This window comes from Podarcis filfolensis (assembly GCF_964270895.1).
Source record: "Podarcis filfolensis genome assembly, chromosome: 15".
NCBI lineage: Eukaryota > Metazoa > Chordata > Lepidosauria > Squamata > Lacertidae > Podarcis > Podarcis filfolensis.
The window spans coordinates 12,728,901-12,741,268 of record NC_139618.1 but is presented as its reverse complement, the minus strand read 5'-3'; the positions used below and the strand labels follow the sequence as shown (position 1 = coordinate 12,741,268).

Sequence of the window (12,368 nt, the reverse complement as noted above, 5' to 3'; positions counted from 1 at the left end):
GCGGTTCTCAACTTGTGGGTCCCCAGATGTTGCTGGACTACAGCTCCCATCATCCCTGAGCTCTGGCCTTGCTAGCTAGGGGTGATGGGAGTTGTAGTTCAACAACATCTGGGGACCCACAGGTTGAGAAAGGCTGCGAGTCTAAGCCTAAGGAACACACTTGATTCTTGTTGCGGGGATATCAGTGGTAGCTCAATGGCAGCAGAGTATCTGCTTCGCGTGGAGAGCCACTGCCAGTCAGTGCAGACAATACTGAGCTATAGATGACCCGACGGTTTGACTCCCTGTATGGCAGTTTCCTGTTATGTTCCTCTGCCTCAGTGGAGTCCGCGGTTTCTGAGGAAGAAGAGCCCACTGGCCTTTGCTGCAGTCGGAGGGGACTTTGGGCTGGAAGTCCACCTCCCCTCAGTCAACACACCGAAGGGTTGTCAAAGTTCCTCTTTCAGCCCATTGACGCCAAGAGTGAACAGCCCTGCAGGGTTGGCCTAAGTGTCAACTTCAGCTCCATGCAACGTACAGCTGACAACCACAGGCAACACTGCAAGGATGTTGTAAATTAACTCTGCCCAATCCCTAATCTGCAGCATAGATCAGCAACCAATAGGGATGGCAGCTAGTGCTGCCAAATGCAGCAGTTCTTTCCAAGAATATCAGGACAAAAGGAATGAGGAGGTGGGAGGGGAACCAAGACAGTTTTATTAACAAACAAACATACAAAGCATAACATAAAATATACCCAACAGGGGCCACCCAATCTCCCCTTCAGCTGCCCGGAGCTCCAGGTAGAGCAGCAGGAGAAAGACCCCGACCGTTGGTCTCCCAGCATCAGGGCCTTTGATCTGGGCAGAAGCTCCCCGGGCCCCTCCCACCTATGGCTTTTATAGCCTGCCTTAATGTAATCAAGTGCACCTGGCATTAGGTAAAGGTAAAGGGACCCCTGACCATTAGGTCCAGTCGTGACCAACTCTGGGGTTGCGGCGCTCATCTCGCTCTACTGGTCGAGGGAGCCGGCGTACAGCTTCCGGGTCATGTGGCCAGCACGACTAAGGCTTCTGGCGAACTAGAGCAGAGCACGGAAACGCCATTTACCTTCCCGCTGGAGCGGTACCTATTTATCTACTTGCACTTTGACATGCTTTTGAACTGCTAGGTTGGCAGGAGCAGGGACCGAGCAATGGGAGCTCACCCCGTCGCGAGGATTCAAACCACCGACCTTCTGATCGGCAAGTCCTAGGCTCTGTGGTTTAACCCACAGCGCCACCCGTGTCCCTTGCACCTGGCATTACTCAGGATTAATACAGAGCGGCTGAGTGTCTCCCACTACCTGCAGCCGGCATCCAGCCAGCACTTGCAATACAGAAGAAACTCCGGACAGGTGTGTAAAACACAAGAATCCAACTGGGGATGTTAAAGGGAAAGGGACATGCCACCTAACTCCTCGAAATACAATTGTCTTCTGCATTTTCACTACACAGCTCTGTAGGGATGGCAACCCCTTCAGCTGGACCTCTCCCCGCTGCAACTGCAGATTCGTTAGATTAGATTATTACTCTATTATATATTATTCTATTATTTAATTTCTGGTTGGCAGCGATTCTCTCAGCCTCATCCCAGTCTGCAACCTGCAATAGAGATGCTTACACCGCAGGAGTGTTAATGGCTGCTAGCCACGACCGTTCCGTCCTCCTAGGTCGCAAAAAGTATACAAATGAAACGATCCCCTCTTGACTTTTTCATTGCTCCGTGTTTGCCATCACGGAGGCTTACTGGAAGCCACGGTGTCGCTCTTGCCTGTCCCCATCTCTATGATCGGATCTGGGAAGGAGGGCGTGAGAGGAACGGTGGGCGGGGCCGAGGAGGTGAAAGGCTAAAAAGTGGCGGGAAGCAAAGGGGCTTCCAGGTCGGTGCTGCACCGGAGAGGCTGCCGTGGTTGTGGGTTCGAATCCCCGCTTGGAAAGGTAAAAAGACCTGAACTCGGGTCAGGAGCTCCAGATCTCGAAACGGGAACTTGCCCCAACTGTCTGGTACTGTATTTCTATAGGAAATAATTATGGATTCAATCACAGACATAACTATATGTTTTAATCCTGCTTTTTAAAAAAAATTAAAAGTTTCTTCTAGACTGTATCTTTGTTTTTTGCTGGTTTAAATGAATTTGCCTGCTGTTGTAAGTTGCTTTGAGATTATTTTGCTTAAAAACAGTGACTAATAAATTTAATTAACAATAATGGTTAAATGCCATTCTCCCAGACTGAACGTTTTCTCAGTTTATCTTTAGCACTGCAGCCTTTGAGGGGCTTGTAAACGCCAGTAAAAATATTATAAAGTTACTGCTAACCTGGATTATACCTTAGTGGGTGAAATCTAAACCAGCAAGACCATAAACGCACAGTAGCAGCTAACACATATATTTATATGTATACATTGAAGCATAGTGAACAAGGCAAGAATGCAGGAGTAAGATGAATAGAAACGTCTTAGCAAGCAGATGTTTAGATCATATTTTGTTCACAGGACACTCTCTCCCCACTGCATCCCTCTTCCCTCATGAAATTGTCGTTGTTTTTCTAAAAATTCACCCCTGGACCTCTTCTCCGAGGTTTACCACGTTGTGTCATGTCAGAATGTAGGAAATTACGGTAGGAAATAAACAACTATTTGACTTTTAGAAGATATCTGAAAGGAGCCCTGTATAGGGAAGTTTTTAATGTTTGATGTTTTACTGTAGTATTATAATTGCTGCAAGCAATAATAATAAAAATAGCTCCCTTTGCTGAGCTATAATAATAATAATAGCTAACAGGCAGTATCTGGTTTTGCCAATGGGGTCGTCCAGTATTTTTTTTTACCTCTTATAACACTGTCCTTTTTTTTCTATTTCACAGACTTCCATGCTGTGTTTGTGTAGCTAGTTTTGCAAAAATGTCGGTAAATCCCATGGCCTATGAGGCCCAGTTCTTCGGCTTTACTCCTCAAACGTTCATGTTGCGGATATATGTAGCCTTCCAGGACCACCTTGCTCACATAATGCTTGTGGTGGAGGACACTATTCTGAATAAATTGGAGTGCATCCGTCCCAATAAGCTCACGCCTTCCCTAATCCGGAGGAGCACAGAGCAGTTCTTCTCTTTAATGAAGAAGATTTTCAACAACCTCTTTGGCAAAATGGAAGACACCCTTCTGAAAACGGTGTTGAGCATCCCCCCAAATGTTTTGCTTCCAGAAGACAAAGGCCAAGAGGAATTCCGCTACACTCCAGAACAGTTTCAGGAGCTCCAGGATGAGATTGACCAGCTGGAACGACAACTCAAGGCCGAAAGCGCAGCTGAACAGGCTCTTCTAGTGGAGCTGGAAGAGCAAAAGATTGTCCAAGCGCACCTTGAAGGGATCCTCCAGTGGTTTGATGGCCTTGAAAACGTAGGCAGAGAAGAGGGGGTCGGCAACCTGAAAGAAAGCTTTTCCGCCTTGACAAAAACAACTGTCAAACTCCAGAGTGTCGTGTGGGAGGTGGAAGAGAAAATGAACAAGCTGAAGAAGTGATTGTGTAAAGGTGGGGATGGAGAACCTTCAAATGTTCTTGAACTCTATCGCTCCCATCAGACCCAGCATAGCCAATGGTCTGGTGGAGCCTGTAGTCTGGCCACATGTTCCTCACCCATAGTGGCAAATAAAATGGGATCCATTGGATCAGTGTTGCTGTTCTGCCTTAAAAGTATGACAAGAAGCTTTTTGCATCTGCAAATGGCCTCGTGGTCCCACTCGCTAGCTGTTGGTCAAAACTGGGCAGCTACTGTCTTGTGACACATCTATTCTCACCCACACACCTTTAATGAAGAGCTCTATGATAGGAGCAACCCTGCCATGGACACTACTCCCCAATATATTGCAGGACCTCTTCTGGGGAGGAATTGCTCCTTCAGGCAGCTGGAATCTACAGGGTGGCCCAAAACAAATTTTTTTTTCGTGTGCATGCTTTCGTGTGCATGCACACTTCTTCAGGGTGGCCCAAAAGTAGCTATACTGCTTTAGAATCCACTCTCTTTCTTCTCTTTCTTCTTGACTGTTCTTTGATTCAGCTGTATACCTACTTCTGTAGATCAATTTTTGGGCCACCTTGTATGTATGCAGAACTATATAATTACACTCTTAACTCTGAAACTTTTAAGAATGGGCACATTTTTCTTTGTGTGTCTCCTGTCTTTCAGACCCCTGCCCTCATAGTTTATAATTTTACCTTGTTATTTATAAGCTGCTTCTTGGCTAGCGCAGGGTAAAAATGTTTTCAGCTCTTAGCTGTGCCGATACCTTTATTTAGTTTCCCAAGTGTGCTTATTGACAATGTGCCTTCAAGTGATGTGTGTTTTCCAGCAATGCTTTGAACTGGAAAATTGTTAAACTTGCATTGCAAAATTTCCAGCTTTAAATATAAATATTCCCTAGAGTAAGGTGTTTCGGGGGTTTGGTTTGGTTTACCAAATACACATAAATAAACGCATCACTTTGAAACAGCCATGGCTACCTGTATTGTGTCGGTTTATTGCTGATGAACTTATGAAATGGGATGTTTTCCAATGAAATAGTAAACCCTGGAAGTTTTCATTTTGGAAAACATTCCACCCTGTAGCACTGCCCACCTTCAAGGACTGTTAGACAATGGAACAGACTCCCACAAGAGGTGGTGGGCTCTTCTTCCTTAGAGGTTTTAAAGCAGAGGTTGGGTGGCCATCTTTTGTGTATGATCTAGCTGAGATTCCTGCATTGCAGGGGAATGGACTAGATCAGGCGTAGGCAAACTTGGCCCTCCAGATGTTTTGAGACTACAATTCTCATCATCCCTGACCATTGATCCGGTTAGCTAGGGATGATGAGAATTGTAGTCCCAAAAATTCTGGAGGACCAAGTTTGTCTATGCCTGGACTAGATGACCCACGGGATCCCTTCCAACTCTGATTCTTTGCTTGTGTGATAGGTGACTAGTGAGCTGAATACTTGCTTACACCTGCGGTACATCTAGCTCAGTGCTGTCTAGCACATATGGGAAGCCCTATAGAACAAGAAACAGGAGGGAAAAGAACAGCACTTGGGGAGCAAGCTGGTAACCTGGAAGAGGAAAAAACCAAAGGAAAGAATTTCAGGATTGTCCACAATGACAGGTAGCAGCTCTCCAGGGTTTCAGCCCTCACTTCCCAGCTCCAACTGGGGATTTCAGGGATTAAATCTGAGGCCTTCCTGCTACTGCTGTCACTGTAATTTCTCCTGTGTAATAGTGCCTGGTGTGGTCTGGTCCATGGGGTCACGAAGAGTCAGACACGACTAAACAAACACAAACAGTGCCTAGGATTGTGGCTAAGGAATATATCATGTTTTTAGAGTGTGTGTGTGTGTGTTTCTGTTCAAATAAAACTACCAACAATTTCCCTTGCATTTCAAGTTATAAACAACACTGGAATCCCATCTTTGCAAAGATGATTATCTTTTCATTGTCCTTTTTAATATGAGAATACTGGAGGTGGAGAATAACACTGATGCAATGTTGAAGCATTGCTGAGTTTATAAATGTAGACAAATAGAAACATTTTCATACCATAGGAAGTTGTACTACACAACCAAAGGGCTGCCTGCTCCTTTAATTGGGGTTGAAATATCACCCAAAGCTTCAAAGTTTCCATGTATTGTCAAAACAGCCTGTAATCGGTGGCAGATGCTTTTATTACACATTTTATATTTGTTACTAGTAACCTTGTCACTTGAGCCACAAATGAGAAACACAAACAACGCAATAAAATAGCAAAGCAAATTAAATAAAGCAGAAGCACAAAAAGGGATACAATAATCTCAGAAAGGTAAAAAAAACCAACACAACAGTGTTCAAACTGCTGTTAGAGCAGAGCTGTCTGCAAGCTCAGCCTGCAGGCCTCAGTCTGGCCCAACCCACCTGGCCTACACATGGTGTCACAGATGCTATCAGGCGTGGGCTGCTGCGCACCTTGGCTGAAAGCAGGGAGAGCAGGCACATCCCATTTTGCAAGCTGTATCCCACAGGAGGTGGAGGAGAAAAAGATTTGACCTGCTGGCCTGATCCAGTTCCCCACCCCTAGAGCAGAGACTAAGGCCACACTCACCCCATACATTTAAAGCACTGTGATACTACTTTATAAACAGTCACAGCATCTCCCAAGGAATCCTGGGAGCTGTAGTTTGTTTAATGGGTGACGAGTTGTTAGGAAGCCCCCAGTCCCGTCACAGAGCTACCTTTCTCCGAGTGGTTGAACCACCAATCCCTCTTCACAGGGAACCCTGGGAATTGTAGGTCTGGAAGAGGGGATACAGGGGTCCCCTAACAACTCTGAGCACCCTTAAATTCTTTGGGGGAAGCCATATCATAGCACTTTTAAGAGTATTTTGTGACTGTGGATTGCCACATTTGCTAGGGGTGAGCCATGCCTAGAGATTTTCTTCCACACTTAATAGCTTTTGCTTCGTGCTTTTGTAGACACCAGTAAGCAATCAATTCTTTTGTTTAAACGCTGATGGTGATCCAAATTTCCCCACTGAAACACCCAGAATAAAAACATTTTAACTTTCCCAACCCGTATTAGGGTTTTTAATCTACGTTTATACCACAGCCACCCTAACCATCCTCAGATATTGGGAGAGTTCATCCTCCTTTTTCTCTGAGTGTCCTCTGGTGATACCAAAAAATTCAACTTTTTCCCCCCTCATGCAACTCTTGAACTATTGGTTCAGTGGTGTTTCTTCTGCTTGAAGCATGCCTCTCGATGGAAAGCTCACTGCAAAATGGCTTTCTTGGATGGTCTGAAGGCTTCCTTGCATGTCTCAGGTCCAAGTATACTTGCACTTGTACGCTGGGACACTTGATATGAAAAGGAATAAACAGTAGTACATACTGTAAAAGCTCTTGCTTTCAAAAACTGCTGGACATTAGAGAGTTTGTAGTGCAAATAGTGTACTAAAGATCTTCAGATACTTTTCAGTTGTTGCAAATGCCAGTTTTGGAATTTAGTTTAGTGGTTCCCTGAATGACAAGAGGAGGCAATACTGCTTGTTTTAATTCAAGATTAGTCTGGTTCCTTCAGAGAAAACTGAATGGTGACAGTTGCAGTCCAACTTTATTCGCAAAGAATTATTAAAAGGTTGTATGTGACACGAGTCCGCCTTAGAGGGGGGTTCAGACACATCAACCCAGTGGGTTTTCATGATCTCATGTCATCCTACCTTCCTTTCAGTGAACATTGCACTTTTTAAGTAGGCAAAAGATGCACTATGAGTAGCACTCCCTGCTCTGATAGCAGGATCAGTAAATAAACATTTCAAAGCAGCTGCACCCACGTAACGTCACAAAACAGGAAAACAAAATATCCCATTTGTTCCATGTGCAACAAGACCCACCCTCTCTCAACACTGAAAGGTATTTTTGTTCAACCGAGAACCACCGTAAACAACATGCATCAAGGAATCAATAAAGGGCACTTTTTGACATTATGTACATTTGTGTGTATTAAACCCACACGTAGATAAGAAGCTTCTCAGAAGGGGACGGCGGGGAAAGAATCGAGAGTTCTCTGCTTTCCTGGAAAGTGCTGCAAATGGAGCCACGGCTACAAAATAACTGTCCACGAATCGCAAACCTAAGAACACAAAAAGAAAGATAACAATTGCCTGCCATGTGCAGTTTCTTCATACTGTGCAGCACTATGGAGATCAAAAGACTTCTTTCATTACTTCCCATCAACTGGCAGCGCTATGGGGGCTACATCCAGGGATATCCCCTGCGCTTCTCCCAAACAAGGACAAGGGCCTTCTCAGTCCTAGTCCTGACATGCTAACCACTACACCACACTGCCTCTCCAGCGGGCGGGCACATCCCACTATTGCTGTCACAAAATGAGGCTCTTACCTGACAGCTCATGAGGAGATGTGCTTCGCCTTCCGCCCAGCTGGTTACAGCAAATTCAGGCCAGCACTGACAGCGGCGGCCGTGTTCCGTCACGCTGTCTTCCAGCGAGGAGCAGAGCTTCTCCTTGGTCATCCCCTTACAGAGAGAAGGAATCAAACCCTTTTGGTGGAGCAGGCAGCCCAGTCCTCCCCATTCCACACATGTACACCTCGCTTGCCAACCGCTTCCCTTCCCCGCGGTGGGGTCTGGCGCTGTGGTCTAAACCACTGAGCCTCTTGGGCTCGCTGATCAGGTCGGCGGTTCGAATACCCATGACGGGGTGAGCTAAGTTGCTCTGTCCCAGCTCCTGCCAACCTAGCAGCTCGAAAGCCAGTGCTAGTAGATAGATACTGCTGCGGCGGGAAGGTAAACAGCGCTTCCGTGCGCTCTGGCACTCGTCACAGTGTTCCGTTGCACCAGAAGCAGTTTAGTCATGCTGGCCACATGACCCGGAAAGCTGTCTGTGGACAAATGCCAGCTCCCTTGGCCTGAAAAGCGAGATGAGCGCCGTAACCCCATAGTCACCTTTGACTGGACTTAATCGTCCAGGGGTCCCACCCTAGGACCCTGAAGTGAAAAGTGGGTAATAAATCACAACAATAACTTTACAAAATTAATAGTGAAATCCAGCCCGGGAAAGCTGCTCAGGTGTTTAACTCAATGGGCCTTTTCTGCTGTGTCTTCTCATTTACTACAATTCCCACCACCCTGACCACTGGCCTTGCTAGCGAGGGATGATGGGAGTTGTAGTCCAAAAACAGCTGGACACCCAAGTTTGGGAAACACTGCTCTAAAGGCCTTTGGCCCTTAACCACCTGTGGCCTTAACCACCTGTGGCCTGTGGGTGGGATATTTCTGATGCATTTTTCTGCCCCCTTGGTTTTAACATACCCAGACCTTTTGCATACAAATCTGGTGCGCACTGCTGCTGAGCCATGTTCCTTTACCCCAAACGGCGCAAATGATTTTTGAGCACCTGCTCACCTGCGTGCTGATGGAAAGCCCACATGGACACACGACCGAGTGACTCATCACACAGAGATTGTTCCTAAGAAGAACACAGCCATGAATTAATGCAAGGTGGAGAAGCGATCAGGGGTGAAACTTCAACAGGGATGAATTCCTTTTTGTTTCCTTTATTAAGTCTTACGCTGGCGAACTTCGGCCACCTGCTAGCTATTTCTCCACATCATCTAACTGGGATGAGGCAGAGGAAAGGCCTGACCTAAAGCATTGTATGTGTTCGTCTCACCTTCTGCAAACCGGGCAGATGACCTTGCGCTCTGCATCCAAGCCATCCAGCATAGCATTCAGGCACTCCTCGTCAAAGCGCAGGCTTTGTTCATACTCTTCCACGGCCAGCTGTTCTGCAAGGGAGAAAGCCCCGTCCCCTGCGTCACAGGCTGTGCCAACAGAAATTAAAGCCACGGCTATCAGAATCAAAGGAGAATCAAGTACCTTGCAAGATCAACTCCTCCTGGATTTCCTCCAAGACGTCCAGCATCTAAAGGGAACCACACAGTAAGCTAGTATTAGCTCCACAGAATAAAAACAGACTTCACCTGCCAGCAGGACAATATGAGGAGAGCCAGGCTAGCCTCTCTAGGAAGGGAGCTCCAAAATATGGGAGCTGCCACCGAGAAGGCCCTCTCCCACATCCACACCAAGAACGCCTATGAGGATGGTGGGGCTGGGAGAAGGGCCTGCCCCAAAATATCTCAGAGCCAGAGCAAGTTTGTGTGGAAGAATACAGTCCTTCTGATAGCCTAGACCTAACCTGTACAGTGGTACCTGGGTTGCTGAACTTAATCCGTTCTGGGAGTCTGCTTAACTCCCAGAAGCGTTTGAAGACCAAGGCATGGCTTCCAATTGGCTGCAGGAGCTTTCAATTGTAAGCTGCATCGGATGTTTGACTTCCAAAAAATGTTTGCAAACCAAAACACCCACTTCTGGGTTTGCTGCATTCAGGGGCCGATTTGTTCAACAACTAAGCCGTTCAACAACCAAGGTACCACTGTATAAGGCTTAATAGGTCGAAACCAGAACTTTGAATTATTATTAATAATAGTTAAATTTGTATACAGCCAGAGGCGTGCTAGCTCTCTAAGTTACAGGGGTTGCCAACCTTTTTAGGCTCATGGGCACATGTGGATTGAACTGGTACTGCAGGTGCCCTTTGGGCATTTTTAAGTGCTGTTTGGACATTTCTCACCTTTCACCCCTGGGATCAGTCCAGCCACCCAGCCCCAGAGAGTGATAGACAGACACAGACACACTTACGTTGCTCTTCCAAGGGATCTGAGTAGAAGACAGATCCACTAGAATTAATCTGAGCCTTGAGAAGCACATAGAGCTGAAAGAGGAAGTGTGAAAGAGTGCCACTCTTCCAACTTCCTCCTTTGGCTCTATGTACTTTCCGAGGGAACGAAAGGTCACCTCTCTGGTCGCCAAGGGTACTTCATGTGGCCGTGAGGTGTGTGTGCACTCAGAAACCTTGTGGGCACCAGGACATTATGCTGACAATCCAGACATACACTGTTGAGATTTCCATTCCACCTTAAGGAGCAGGTGTGAGGAACTGTTGTGTGTCACATGTCTGTTTACATTCCAGCACAGTTTGCTGGGAACTTCCGTTGTGTGTATTGCTTTTGCTTTTCCCTGTCTCTCTCAGAGGATGAGAGAGAGAGAGACGACATGTTTCTTTGTCCTGATTTATGATTAATAAATCTGTAGTTGTAGTAGGCTTTCACAAGCCTCACACCTATTCTGTGTGTGCAGTTCTATCTGCTGATAGCGTGCCCTGGCTTTGAAGGCCGGGTCGTTGATTTACGTCGGAGCATAGGCCGATAGGTCTTTGCAGTGGATGGCTGGAAGGAGACGGCCCAGCTGGGGCTAGCCAGCTGGCCTTGCAGCCCCCTGCATGTCGACACCCCCCCCCCGCGACATGGACAGCCGCCCACAAATAACATAGTACAGTAGCTGCTTCTTACCGCAGTGACCTGAGGGGAAGTTTCTTGTTTCCTGGGGAAGGGTAGCTGGAAATCCAGAGGCTGCAGAGCCTGCCATTCCATTTCCATCACTTCCTGGACCAAGAGGGCTTTGCTCGCTTGATGCGCTGTGTCTTCTCCCACATGGCGGTATCTGTCCAAGAGCCTGGCACGGCTGCTCTTCAGCCTCTCCACGCAGCGCTGGAGGGCAGTGAACAGAGAGATAAAGACTTGCAATGGAGACACCTGCATGGCAAAACCATTTCTCTGACTTTTCCCCACAATCCCCTACTTAGGAAGATGAAATGCTTTCTGAACAATTTTTTTTTTTTTTTAAGATTCAGTTCAGGGATCTTATAAAAACACATGGTTTGTGAGGATAGCCGTCACAGCTAGTAGCCATCAACAGCCGCCGCCTCTATGAATTTGTCCAATCCTCTTTTTAAAAGCCACCCAAGGTGGTGGCCATCGCTCCCTTCTTGTGGGAGGGAGTTTATCTATATGCTCGGTCCCTAGGGGTTAGGCTCCTACGGAAACGGCCATCCAGGTAGGACGGCGGCCAAATCTGCCCTTTAGCAACACGCAGAGCCGGCAGGGCTCCTTGAAATGTATCCAGTCATGGAACGTTCGCAGTAGGCATGGAACGATCGCAGTCGCCGCGTTCCACGGGAGTTTCGGGCGGACCCCGCGCCGCCGTCTTACCTGCCTGAAGGTCTCCTTCCAAGGCGGGGTCCGGGCGCCCTTGTAAAGAGCCTGGTGCCGCTGAACCTGCCCCTCCATCCCCTTCGCGAAGCACGAGACCCGGACCCGGCAGCTGCGTTTACACGGCAGACTTTACCGCCTTCCTTTAACCGCCCTCCACTCGCCCAAGGCACCCTGGGAAATGGAGTTCGGCAAAGGACTCCGGTGCATGCTGGGAAACGCCTCGCCCCTTGCATCTTGAGGGATCAGTCAGGCACTTGATGGGAATTGTAGTCCGGAAGGAAGACGTTCTCGTCGTTCAAACGTCCCTTCCCGGGTTTTGGCGGTGGGAGGAGGAAGAAGGCGAAGTAAACAAACCAAGCCTCTTAAAGACAAGGAGATGGGAATGTAAGAGTGATAAAGCAATAAAGTGCGTGAGGGGAGGGTGGGAATCAATTTTACGAAAAAAGTGTGACCAAAGCAATAAAGAAAAATGAAAGTGTGATATACAATATTTCTAATACCGTGCGGAAGAATATTGTGGTCAAACGATAGAGATATATTGATAAAACAAGGATGACTTTAAAAATCTAAAATGATCGAACAAAATTGAAATGCCATTGTAGCTGAACAATTATAGAAAGTGTTAGAATGATGAAGCACAAAAGAAAGAAATATTAGTTAGGCAACAGTAAAAGAACGTTTGGAATGATAAGACACATGAACGTAGCAATCCCTATCTC

The 12,368-nt window shown here is 46.9% G+C and overlaps 2 protein-coding genes across 3 annotated transcripts; one reads left to right on the top strand and one right to left on the bottom strand.

Moving 5' to 3' along the window:
* The first annotated feature begins 1,806 nt into the window (after positions 1-1,806).
* On the top strand, positions 1,807-3,943 carry MIS12 (MIS12 kinetochore complex component). 2 transcript variants are annotated; one of them, XM_083588228.1, is made up of 2 exons: positions 1,807-1,958; positions 2,886-3,943. In XM_083588228.1, exon 2 carries the CDS (start codon positions 2,923-2,925, stop codon positions 3,538-3,540), a length of 618 nt encoding a protein of 205 aa, XP_083444354.1. In that variant the 5' UTR covers positions 1,807-1,958; positions 2,886-2,922; the 3' UTR covers positions 3,541-3,943. The 2 variants fall into 2 exon arrangements, with proteins under 2 accessions (XP_083444354.1, XP_083444353.1); XM_083588227.1 differs by having other exon boundaries at positions 1,861-2,024.
* A 1,526-nt stretch (positions 3,944-5,469) lies between these two features.
* On the bottom strand, positions 5,470-12,001 carry RPAIN (RPA interacting protein). Its single transcript, XM_083588050.1, has 7 exons — positions 11,647-12,001; positions 10,948-11,145; positions 9,416-9,461; positions 9,210-9,324; positions 8,942-9,005; positions 7,919-8,053; positions 5,470-7,649 (listed from the first exon to the last, which is right to left on the bottom strand). The coding sequence occupies exons 1-7, from the start codon at positions 11,722-11,724 to the stop codon at positions 7,620-7,622; spliced, it is 666 nt and encodes a 221-aa protein (XP_083444176.1). The 5' UTR covers positions 11,725-12,001; the 3' UTR covers positions 5,470-7,619.
* Between the last annotated feature and the right edge of the window lie 367 nt (positions 12,002-12,368).

Excerpts from the sequence above, each read along its gene's own strand:
- RPAIN (XM_083588050.1), bottom strand. The coding sequence starts at position 11,724 with ATGGAGGGGCAGGTTCAGCGGCACCAGGCTCTTTACAAGGGCGCCCGG. Across the intron at positions 11,146-11,646 it reads GGAAGGAGACCTTCAGGCAG|CGCTGCGTGGAGAGGCTGAA; the intron begins GTAAGACGGCGG and ends ACTGCCCTCCAG. Across the intron at positions 9,006-9,209 it reads ATCTGCCCGGTTTGCAGAAG|GAACAATCTCTGTGTGATGA; the intron begins GTGAGACGAACA and ends TGTTCTTCTTAG.
- MIS12 (XM_083588228.1), top strand. The coding sequence starts at position 2,923 with ATGTCGGTAAATCCCATGGCCTATGAGGCCCAGTTCTTCGGCTTTACT.